Source organism: Lissotriton vulgaris, chromosome 7 (assembly GCF_964263255.1).
Source record: "Lissotriton vulgaris chromosome 7, aLisVul1.2, whole genome shotgun sequence".
Taxonomy (NCBI): Eukaryota; Metazoa; Chordata; class Amphibia; order Caudata; family Salamandridae; genus Lissotriton; species Lissotriton vulgaris.
Window position 1 is genome coordinate 1741586017 of NC_141695.1, and position 12545 is coordinate 1741598561.

The 12545-nt window shown below is 47.6% G+C and overlaps 1 protein-coding gene across 1 annotated transcript in view; it reads right to left on the reverse strand.

Moving 5' to 3' along the window:
* The window catches only part of LOC147706547 (C-type lectin domain family 2 member B-like), a 68350-nt gene extending 58100 nt beyond the window's left edge, over positions 1–10250 (reverse strand). The window contains exon 1 of the mRNA XM_086933009.1: positions 10042–10250. Coding sequence (XP_086789135.1) covers positions 10042–10168 — 127 coding nt within the window. The 5' untranslated portion in view covers positions 10169–10250. The remainder of the gene's footprint in view (positions 1–10041) is intronic.
* Between the last annotated feature and the right edge of the window lie 2295 nt (positions 10251–12545).

The window sequence follows — 12545 nt, forward strand, 5'->3', positions numbered from 1 at the left end:
ACCACCCTCTCCCGTGATAATACATCATTCTCACCACATGGCCCTTTTTCACCAGGTATTACCCTGCTTCTCCAACTGCAACCTGAGTGCCACCAGACTCAATTACCACGAGCAACCACAATGGTAAGTGGCTTTACTATACCATGACTGGCCCAATGGTAACGTTGCCCCACAGCGTTCGTGAGTCTTAACAAATGTTCTATCTTTTTTCTCAACAGTGCCCGGCTGGGTACACTGTAAGTCCAATTTAATTTATTTTATCACGCATGGGTTGCGTTAAGTCGAGACACTACGAGGTATTATAATCCCCATTTTTAAGTCCACACAATACTATAGAGTACAGCAACCACACATATTAACAACCACTCTCACCTTTTCCCTAGATGTCCCTCACTGCTTAGTCCTGACGAGACCTCCATCAAGCAGGTCGAAACGCCGTCGACGCTATAGGGAAGGAACCTATTTAGCACAGTGATTTGTGATTTCATATAGTCACTGCTAGCAATTATTGTATCATATTGCTTGGTCATTTCCCTGTGTTAATACCCATAACGCAAAACTGTATAGATCATTTATTATTTGTGTTTGTTTTGTTTTTGTTCACAAAATCACTTGGGACGCACTGCACTTTACACTGTACATACAACCTTTTGTATATGTGTTGCTGTTGTAAATATGGACACTTTTCATGAGTTGAAATATAAGAAGTCTTTCTTATAAATTTTGCATATGTGTGTTTCTTTTTCTGCCAAACCCTTCTCTGCTACAAGTGAATATTGCTTATTTAAGCTGTTGAGTATTGTATATTCTATAAATTCGTATGCCACAGGAACCATTATATGAGTCGTTTAGTGGAGCGGTAGATAAGGGAGAGGACGCACGTCGTTCCGGCGCTCAGTCCTCTTTTTTTCTGGCATTGCTTCTGGCTGTTCCGCGCTGGCGTGGTGGCCATTTTGTTTGTTTATTTCCCGATTTTGCCGTTTTTCGGGATTCAACGAGCGCAGGGGCAGCGCTGAACATTGCTCTATCCCACCAAAGCATGCCACCCTCACATGACGCTCAAGTTTACATTTTAAGGACCTGGGCTGTATACTACTGCATAGGCTTTGCCTAGAGTGGTGCTGTTAGGCAAGCCCTCCCTCCACATTCAATACATGTTGCTCACAGGGGTCTTGCGTCCCTGTGTTGCTGTGGCTTGCCTGGGGTTTCGCCACTCCCCCTTATTGTATGACTGTCTGCTTACTGACTTTTCAGGGTTCTTCTTTTTTCTGTGCAGTCAGTGCAAATATTGCTCCAAATTTTCCTCTGGTGGATTTATCTGTCACTTCTACGTGGCATTATGTATGACTATTATTATGAGGATGAATACTTTGAGAAGGACCCCTCTGAGTCTTTGGAGCATGAGCTGGATGAGGCTCTCTGTGTAGGGGTCCAGCACTCCATCAATAAGGCCATGGCCAGGGCTGTTGAACCCTTAAAACAGCATTTGTGTAACTATGCCCTGCAGCAGGGCTGGCTTCCAGGGTCTTCGTCCCGTTCTGCATCTGGCGGGAAAGGATCTAACAACCCGCATTCTTCAGATTTTGCCAAGTTAGCCAAAGCGTTGGCTACTGACCATTCTTATGGCTCTTCCTCAAAGGATACTTCTTCTAGCTCGCCTCTCAGCGATGATGGTAATACCACCTCTAATACGGCGTCTGAGCTGGAGGCGTACCCTCCTCCAGCTAAAAAGAAACACAAGGAACGTTTTGTGGATGCTCCTTCCCATCCAACTTTGCTTAATTTTGATCCCATGGCTATTGTCCACCCTAATTCCTCCTCCTGGCTTTCCTCTACCGAGGTTGCAGAGTATGTACAATCACATCTGTGTCAAGCCTTTGATAAAGATGTCCGTGCGAGGCTGCGTTCCGAATGCCCCAGACCAGATTTAGCAGACAAAGTGGCAGACACCCCAGAGGTGGATCCATCCATGCTTACATATTTAAGGAAATACACAAAGGATCCTAAAAACGGAATCGATCGTGCATGGCGATCCTGTCAAGATAAACTACTTGATTTATCTGGTCCCCTTACCAAACTTCTGGACTTGAGTTTAAATCTAAAACCTCTGGGCAGATCATTAATCCTGACGATCTGATCGGATGGGCTCAGCGCGCCATCTGTCAATTGGGCAATGTTAATTGTGCCATGTCCTGTGAGAGTCGCCGCTCTATCCTTTTGAAACTCGACCCTAAGTTGGCAGAGTTGTCTACCTCGGAGTCAGGCCCCTTGGCAATAGGTCTTCTCTTCAGGCAACCTTTTTTTGAAGGAGCTGACTAAATTTGTCTCAACTTTCAGTGGTCTTGACAAGGTGCAAGGTTCTCTAATGCGGGCTTTCCACTCAGTTTTTGGCCAGGTCGGACGACATTGGGGCGGTCGCTTAGCCGCGGTTACCAGCAAGGCGCCTAGCGGGGTTATAACTCCGGCGGCGGGAAGTATCAGGACTCCAACTCCTCCTCCTTCTATCCTACCCGTGGTTCCCGCAATAACAACAGGAAAGGTTGCTATGGAGGCAACCCATTTACCGACCACATCAGCGTTTTCTTCAGTTCCAATGGCAGGGCATCTGGTATGAGTACAAAGTCCTACCTTTCGGCCTCTCGTCAGCACCTTGGTGCTTCACAAAGCTTCTGAGGCCTGTAGTCGAGGTTCTTCAAGCCCGAGGCGTTTGCCTCATAATCTATCCGGACGACATCTTCATCATTGGTCAATGTCCTCGCCTAGTAAGGCAGCATCTTGCCTGGACCATAGATTTCTTTGTTGCAACTCTGGGTTTCTTGGTCAACCCTCAGTAATCACTGCTGATTCCGTCTCAGTCTATCGAGTTCCTGGGGTTTCTAGTCAACTCCATGACTTGTCAACACCTCTTGCCCAATCAGAAAATCAGTTCGATCAAAAGAGAGTTGAGGTTCATTTTGAACAAGCAGACTGTGTCCTTGAGGTCTTTAGCCCGGGTCGTCGAGTTGTTAGCGTTTTCTATACAAGCGATCTTCCCGGGTCCCCTTCATTACCGAGCACTTCAACGGCTCAAGATTCGACATCTCTGGAAAGGCCTCAAGTATTCCGATCAGATTCCTCTCTCAGAGGAGGTGAGGTGGGAGATGTTGTGGTGGCTCGAACATATGGAGTTGTGGAACGGTTGAGCCCTATTCGGCACTACTCCGGAGGTGGTGATCGAATCCGATGTCAGTCGGTGGGGTTGGGGAGCCCGGTGCGGTCAAGTATCCACAGGCGGCCGCTGGTCTCCGGAGGAATTGGATCTCCACATGAACTGCCTGGAGCTTCTGGCAGGCTCCTTTGCGATCCGGTGTCTCTCGCCCCGTCAGACGAATTGTTACATCCTTCTCTGCATGGACGTGTCTGTGAACAAGTTGGGCGGGACCCAGTCCAGACTTCTAGCGGAAATTGCAAAAGACTTTTGCCACTTTTGCCTTCAGAACAAATTGCTTGTGGTGGCGGAGTACCTTCCAGGGTACAGCAACCAGGTTGCCGATTGGAATTCCAGACATCTCCGGGATTTCAGCGATTGGAGGCTTCACCCTCAAGTGTTCCGATAATTGACCAAGATGTGGGGTCCTTGCCAGATCAATCTGTTTGCCTCCAGACTCAACAAACAGATTCCAGTGTTCTTCAGCTGGCGTCCGGATCCGGAAGCTCTAGCCACAGATGCTTTTCTGCAGCTGTGGCCTCTAACGCTTTGTTATCCGTTCCCTCCGTTTGTGATGATTCTGAGGGTTCTGGCCCAAGCCAAGTGTTACCAATCAGACTTGATTCTGATCGCTCCTCACTGGAGGGCTCAGGCCTGGTTCACTGTACTTCTGGGAATGTTGTGTGCGATACCGGTCCTTCTCCCTCCGAGGTGGAATCTGTTGTTAGACCCTCTCAAATCTCCGCATCTGTTGGTAACCTCAGGCCAACTCATGCTGGTCGCTTGGCGAATTTCGGGGATCGATGGAAAGTCCCAGGCCTTTCAAGAGACGCTACCAGATTTATCAGCGTGGCTTGGTTGCCTAACACACACAAACGTTATGCTACAGCATGGAAACGATGGTGTGATTGGTGCTCTCAACAGGAGGTGGATCCCACTGCAGCAGATGTCTCCTTGGCAGTGATTTTTCTTGCATCCTTAGCTGCTTCGGGCCTAGCTTATCGCACTGTCAATAATTTCCAGTCAGCCATCTCGGTGGGTCCCGTGGCCATTGAGGGCAAGCCACTTGGTGAACATCCATTACTATGTAAATTACTCACGGGTATTCGGTTGGTTAAACCGCCGTGTTCTAAATATTCGGAGCTTTGGGATGTCTCCATTGTCTTACGTTTCTTGGTCTCCTGGCCAGTAAATCTGTGTTTGTCTCGTAAGCAGCTTTCTGCCAAACTCGCTATGCTACTTTGTCTAGTATCCTGTAAATGCGTTTCTGATATTCGTGCACTAGATCTAGCGGGTCGCAGATTCTCGCCCGAGGGTGTTACTTTTTTGGTCACCAGGTGCACTAAATGTAACACCACTTCTGTCACTTATCCTGTGTTTCCTGATAATCCAAAATTGTGTGTGGTACAATGTATCCGGGATAATGAGGTGAGTACTGCAGGTTTTCGTCAAGAAGTGGCAGGCCAATTGTTGATTGCTCTGCAGAAACCTTTTCGCCCAGTGACCCCAGCTACACTAGGAAGATGGGTGCGTTGGCTCATGGGCGAAGCGGGTATTGATGTTTCCAAATTTGGTGCTCATTCTGCTCGTGGTGGTATGGCATCCACGGCACTTTCTGTGGGAGTCAGTTTATTGGACATTATGAATCTAGCTGATTGGTCCTCTGACTCTACATTTAAAAGTTTTATTATAAACCTATTGTGAATGTTGCATCTGTTGTGGTGGCGCAGCTCTGAACTAGCAAAATCGGAGCCTCCGGTGCTGACATAGAATTCAAAATTTGCGAACATTTGTGACAAGAATTTTCAATTCTATTAAGGACACGGAGGCGAGGATTATCCCACCCGCAGCCACGGCTGGTAGTAGGTGTAACTGCAGGGCGGGGACGTAGGGAGGGGCAGGGTGGGGGTTGTAATGTATGGATTACGGACTATAACAGGTAAGTAAACATATAAATAAATAAAACAAATTTCGTTGTGTGCACTGCATCGCATTTGGTGATGCAGTGCACACAACAAAATTAATTTTATTTATTTATAAATGTACTTACCTGTTATAGTCCGTAATCCATACATTACAACCCCCCACCCTGCCCCTCCCCCTCCCTACATCACTGCCCTGCAGTTACACCTACTACCGGCCGTGCCTGCCCACCCGTAATTCAGTACTGTAATGTCTGCCTTGCATTGTTTATATACTACAATGTATATTTATGCTGTTTTTAGGTCTCGCCTATTATTATATCCCGCAGGAATTATTAGGTGAGTATATAGTAGGCAAAACAAAATCTCTACTAAGTGCGGATTACATCCAGTTCATGTGATGCACTTGTGTGAGACACGCGTGCACGTCAAACCCATCAGCCTCGCACCCATTTGCTTCCCGAGCCAGGCATCAGAAGCATCAGACTTCAAAGGAATCCCTTCCGCTCCCCCCCCGCCACACCAGCCACGTCACAAACCACCATTTGTCGCATCATCGCATCAGACCCGCCAAAGCAATGCCGAGAGCTTCAGACTTCAAAAGAATGCTCTCTCCCGCCCACTCTGCGCAATACCAGAGGTTTTTTTTAATCATTTTTGCGCTCCACTAGCAGGCTGTTAGTGCTTTACAATCCCTCAAGCACTCACAAACGTCATGTCCATACAGTTGTGGCTCCGACTTGTTTTCTCGAGCATCTTTCATTTTCAGTGTTGTTTTTAATGTGTAGCCAGCTGGGGCTGAAATCAGAATCATTTTCAGTTTGGCATTCACACCATCGCACTTCAGACTTCAAAGGAATGCTCACCCCCGCCCCCCTCTGTGCAATGCCAGAGCTTTTTTTTAAATCATTTTTGCGTGCCACTTGCAGGCTGTTAGTGCCTTACAATCCCTGAAGCACTCACAAACGTCATGTCCATACAGTTGTGGCTCCGACTTGTTTTCTCTGGCATCTTTCATTTTCAGTTTTGTTTTTAATGCGTAGCCAGCTGGGGCTGAAATCAGAATCAGTTTTCAGTTTAGCATTCACACCATCGCCTGGGGGATGAAAGCATAGTAAAACGTGCAAATAGCAGCAATTTTGTGCGGGCACTTGAAACCCGACCAGTCTCGTTTTTGTTGTTGTTTGTTTTCATTCAAGCTAATTACAGTGGATGAATAAAGGTGATTCAGTCTATCGACTTTGTCTGGTTTAGACTTTTGTTTTAAAGTGCATGTAAAAAAGGTTAAGGTAATCTATGTCATTAGTATTTATATTCCTGCCTTTTGTTGTGGCTCATGGCGCCTCTCACAACTGCCCCTCCCCCACCCCCACCCCCACCACAGAGCGCGTCTCACGGCTGCACGGCCGTGTCATCGCTTTCACTTTCACAGCCGCGCAGCCGTGTCTCTTTAAACTTTTTTTGTATTGCTATTGAGTTCTATTTATTATTAGGCAGACAGTTTCACCACTGGGTATGACAGAAAGTAAGTTGCATGCTGTTCGTAGTAAACACGAAGGCCTATACATGTGATGAATATGGCAGGATGGATAATGTGCGTGTTGGCGGGGATGTGTTCATCCGGTGCTGTGTATTCTATTAGTAAAACAAACGTGAAATCTGCCCACTGCGACATTGCGCTCTCCCTAGAGCTTCTACATAAAAGGAAATGTATTAACTACAAAAGTGTACATGCGAACTTCCTGACAATTAACTCACAAATAACCTGTAAACACCAACAAGTAATGACACACTGTCTACACTAAAACTGTCTACACTAAATGTACAATGACTCATCTATCCACTCATATTATGGGATCATATTAATCTGCTTTACACACTCGCTGCAAAGCAAGCACCACAGTAGCTTTTTAATGAAGTCACTGTGCATCTATTCTAATTAAGCACCGCTATTTAATGTATATATTTGTTTCATGCACGTAGATTTTTTTTCATATAGGCGAGAGAGTATATCTGTGTGTAATACGGGAATACTATTTTTGGTTTTGATGACAATGTTATGTTTTACTGATCAGTGTTGTTTTCGGAATTATTTTCCATGTTCAAATAGAACTATGCAGCAACATAAAACTTAGAAGGCTATTCCATTTGTTGTACAGCGTTTGTTGTTCTATACACCGTGGTCCTCCAAATCCAACTCCACCCTCCAAATCCAACTCCACCCTCCAAATCCAACTCCAACTCCACCCTCCAACTCTACCCTCCACCCTCCAACTCCACCCTCCACCCTCTAACTCCACCCTCCAACCTCCAACTCCACCCGCCAACTCCACCCTCCACCTTCCAACTCCACCCTCCAACTCCACCCTTCAAATCCAACTCCAACTCCACCCTCCAACTCCACCCTCCATCACTCAGGGGCACCACCACATCACTCAGGGACACCACCACATCCCTCGGGGACACCACCACATCACTCGGGGACATCACCACATCACTCAGGGACCCCACCACATCACTCTGGGACACCACCACATCACCTAAGAGCACCACCCCAATTTCTCAGGAACACCACCACATCACTCAGGAACACCACCACATCACTCAGGGGGTATACAACGGTTACCATGCATTTTTTACAACGCGGTACCGTTACCACGCTACTTTTACCACGCAGGTCGTTACAACGAAATTCGCTGGGGGGCGTTCCAGGATAGTAAATACTTTAATTTACTATCCAACTCCTTTCCCTAGAGTCCACGGGGACTGGAGTTGTAATAGTAAGTTAAATAATTTACTATCCAGCGCCCCTCCACGCAAGTCGTTGTAACGACTTGCGTGGTAAAAGTAGCGTGGTAACGGTACGCGTTGTAAAAGTACGCGTGGTACCGTCATACATCCCACATCATCACTCAGCACCACAACAGCTCTGTCCTTGCTTGCTACCAACAAGCATTGCCATAGCCAATAGGGCTCGCATTAGGAAAGTGTAAGCTATTGGGGTTGTGAATAACAATGCTATTAATTGTTTACCCTTCCCTAATGTTATATATCTTTTTCTGGAAGTGTGGCATTACGGCTTTGTCTTTCAATTTCAGGTTCTGATCTCAAGTGAGGTTTGCTGATTTGTACCTTTTGAAGAGGATTTCGCCATCTCCAGGGAGATACTGTTTCATTGAAGCTGCCTCAAGTTTATCTTTTCTGCCCATTGGCCTGTGGTTTTACTTCTGAAGATTGTACTCTTCTTTCCAGTGATTGACACATTTCAGACTGTATTTATTTTGGACTTAACTGTTTTTTCACACAAAGACAGAGGATGTAGTATTCTCTTGTGTTCCTTATATAGGATATACTCTATAGTTGTCATGTGATACCCACTAGGGTTGATGGGTATTGTAGTATGTATTTTGTTTTTACTTTTCTGATTGGCTGCTGAGAATTTTCAGTAAAGAAAATGAGAAGCATAATCCTCGCCTCCGTGTCCTTAATAAAATTGAAAATTCTTGTCACAAATGTTCGCAAATGTTGAATTCTGCATTGACGGGTTCTGTGAAAACTCGTTCTACCTTCAGCCTTAGAATTAGATCCTGAGTTCTGATAAGTGCACCGTTATAAACACCCAACCTCGAACGCCCTGCTTGTATTATACAACAGTAACATACTTCATAAAAAAGAATACAGAAAAATTAAAAAAGCAAGATTAAGTAAACCACGTGAAATGTAAACAGGAGCTGCATGCTGACTCGAATTACCTTAACTGTTTTTAGAAATATTGTTTAAAAAAATGACCCCGTGTTTTTGACTTTAAAGGTAAGGACATAAAGATATGAGCCCTTTCAATGCCTGTTTTTGATTTCTGCCGAGTCTGAGATCCCGAGAGACCCGCCCCACTTAAAGCCTTGAGGGATTCCGCAACCATTTTGAAATAGAAAGATGTGCGGAGCAGTATGCTGCGCCTTTCTAGGTTCCAAGCTGTAAGAACCGTGGGTAGGAGGAGGAAGAAGAAAGCGCGAGACAAAGGATGCCTTTTAAATGATTAAAAGGCATGAGAGCTCAGTGCGCAACGGGTGCTTTTTAGGGCACGGAATGAACGAGTCATGTGTCTTGAATAACAGGATGTTGAGCCGACGCCGAGTTTCGAACCGGTTTCAGTTCTAAAGTTTGCAAAGCTCTCCCGGGGAGGGGGCACTGCAAACACATGACGTCTTGACTTAGGGCACGCTGCTAACATATTCTCTCCTGAGTTAGGGTACACTGCTAACAACATATTCCTTCCTCTAACGGAGCCAGTTGTACCCATGTACGCAGGGCTTTAAGTGGGATGAAAAACTGGGGTGTCTCTCAAAGGGGCGTGTCAATGTAATTAAGGGTGTATCTTAAAAACACATAAGCTAAAAATCTGTGCTTAGCTTGTTGTGCCGCCCAACTTTTATTTTGCTGTTCCGGTCATTGACACAACAAGTCACGTCATACCTACAAGTCAGGACTATTGGCTTTGTCAATGGTTGTTAGTTGCTTAAGATAAATAAGCAGCAACTATGGCTTGTATATAATATTGAAAACACTTCCACTTCCACTTAAAGCCCTGGTGACACCACGACAATATTTGCTGCTCCTGAGTTTCAAAAAAAGAGAAAGGAAATCCAGAGAGAAAATGACTCTCTTTAAAGGATTTCCCTTCCCCTACAACGCTCAGCACACGCACATGGATGTTGTGCCTGCTGTCACTGCAGTCCGGAGGAAAAAAACGGACCGCCTGTGCCAGGGCACAAAACAAAGCCCGATAGAGACCCGCTTTAAAAAACTGCCGGTGCTCAGCACCGGTGAGACCCGGCCCACTTAAAGCCCTGCGTGTACGCGACCTGCGATGGTTTACAGGTGTGCTGGGACTCGAACCTGCGGGCGCCAGGGCTCGGAGCCTGTGGTACTCACCGGTCCGGGCTTTAGGCTCGCCTTTGACTCCGGCCTCCAGGGCGGGCAGGAGCCCCTCGTCGGACCCGCGGTCCTCCTGCCCCAGCGCGCTCTCGGGCGCATGCGCGGACTTCTCTCCCTTGCCCATGGTCAGAGGGTCCCTGCGCTGCTGCTGCCGCACTGAGGTTGGACGGGTAGATGTTTCTGTAAATACTTTTCCAGCCCTGACACACAGAGGAGGCGTCGCCCAGGCAGCGACGGCAAAGACGAGAAACGAAACCCAGTCCCGAGTTGGCAGAGAGCCACAGGGTACACAGGCGCGTTCACCGCCCCATGACGCGCGCATTCATGAGCTTGCAGATTGCTGAAAAGTGACACTTCTATGGTTCAATGTGGATATGAGTGACGTCACTGACGTGCTAATGTCAAATGAGTGACACTTTCCCTGGGGTAAACTAAAGCAAGCCCAGACTTGAGAGACTGTGAATTTTCTGTTCCTGTATACCTCACCCAGCAATCAACATATGCAGGGACATTTTATATATATATATTTTTTTTTGGGGGGGGGGGGGGGGGCTAGTTGTAACAGCTTTGAATTTAGGATACCGTTTCATCTCTTTCATGCTCTCTTTGCCCATGCACAGGACAGTGATCCACATTCCAAATCTGTTTGCACCGCAGCTAATACTCATTGCCAGTGACGTGTGGTTTTAAAATTATAATGCAGCAGCTGCTCGCTAATATTGCAAATAGCAGCCCATCCCCCCAACCCAGTTCTCAAATGTGAGGTCCTCTTTTGATCTAAAACAAGCATTTTTAAGGATGTTGCATAGTCACATCTCTCACATGAAAGGAAAGCAGTATTTAAAACAAGCTGTTTAAGAACTGTTCAAGGACATTTGGGCAAGACTCTCTGCAGAGGAGCTGGCTCAATAGGGGGGCGGGGGGGGCGGAGCTCTATTGGGGGGACGCCCTGAAAGGCTGGGGTCCTGGGGCCAGTGCACACTTTACCCCTGAATTTAAACAGCTCTGAACATATGCCTAAGACTACCCAGCCCAATTTCTTGATTTGCTAATGCTTGTAAGCAGTATCAGATCAATAATTAGAAACACTGTTTTCTCTATTAATAATTAGAATTCAAAGTATTTGAATGCTGAGATTTTTAGACTGTGAATTGGAGACTGCTGGGAGTGTGGATGGAATCTTGGTCTTCAGAGTGCCCCAGTCACTCCTGTTCTGAAATATAAACAAGGACTGAGTCAGCACGCAACTGTCCGGCTACCTCGAGGACAACAACATCTTAGACCCGTCCCAGTCCGGATTCAGAAGAAACCACAACACCGAGACAGCCCTCATCGCTGCCCCAGACGACATCCGGCTCCAACCAGACAATAGCAAAACATCAGCCCTCATCCTCCTGGACCTGTCAGCCGCCTTCGACACGGTCGGCCACCACACACTAAAGACACGCCTCCAAGAAGCCGGAATCCAAGAGAAGGTCCTGGACTGAACATCCTTCCTCTCCGGCAGAACTCAGAGCATCCGCCTCCCACCCTTCCGATCCGAAGCCACCAACATCATCTGCAGCATACCCCAAGGATCATCCCTCAGCCCAATGCTGTTCAACGTCTACATGGCCCCCCTCACACACGTCACCCGCCAGCACAACCTCAACATCATCTCCTACACGACGACACCCAGCTCATCCTCTCCCTCACCAAGGACCCACACACCGCCAAAACCAACCTCCATGAGGGAATGAAGGCCGTCGCCGAATGGATGAGGAGCAGCCGACTAAAACTGAACTCTGACAAGACGGAGGTCCTCATCCTCGGACCCATCCCCTCAGCCCGTGATGACTCCTGGTGGCCGACCACGCTGGGAACAGCACCAACACCCACCAACCATGCACGCACGCAACCTAGGAATCATCCTCGACTCCTCCCTCTCCATGTCGAAGCAGGTCAACACCGTCTCCTCCTCCTGCTACAACACCCTCCGCATGTTCGGCAGGATCTACAAGTGGATCCTTACCGAAACAAGAAGAACAGTGACACAGGCCCTCGTCAGCAGCAGGCTGGACTATGGCAACACACTCTATGCAGGAATCCTGGCCAAACACCACCGACGACTGCAACACATCCAAAACACCTCCGCCCGGCTGATCCTCAACGTCCCTCGCCGCAGACACATCAACCCCCACCTGAGATACCTTCACTGGCTCCCCTTCAACAAGAGGATCACCTTCAAACTCCTTACCCATGCACACAAAGCACTCCACAACACCGGACCAGCCTACCTCAACATCAGACTCGGTTTCTACACCCCCACCCGCCAGCTCCGCTCCGCCAGCCTCGCCCTCGCCTCTGTCCCCCGCATCCAAAGAATGACCTCCGGCGGCAGATCCTTCTCCTTTCTCGCCGCCAAGACCTGGAACACCCTCCCTACCCACATTCGACATACCCAAGACCTACTGGCCTTCAGAAGACTCCTCAAGACCTGGCTCTTCGAGCACTAGTAGCAC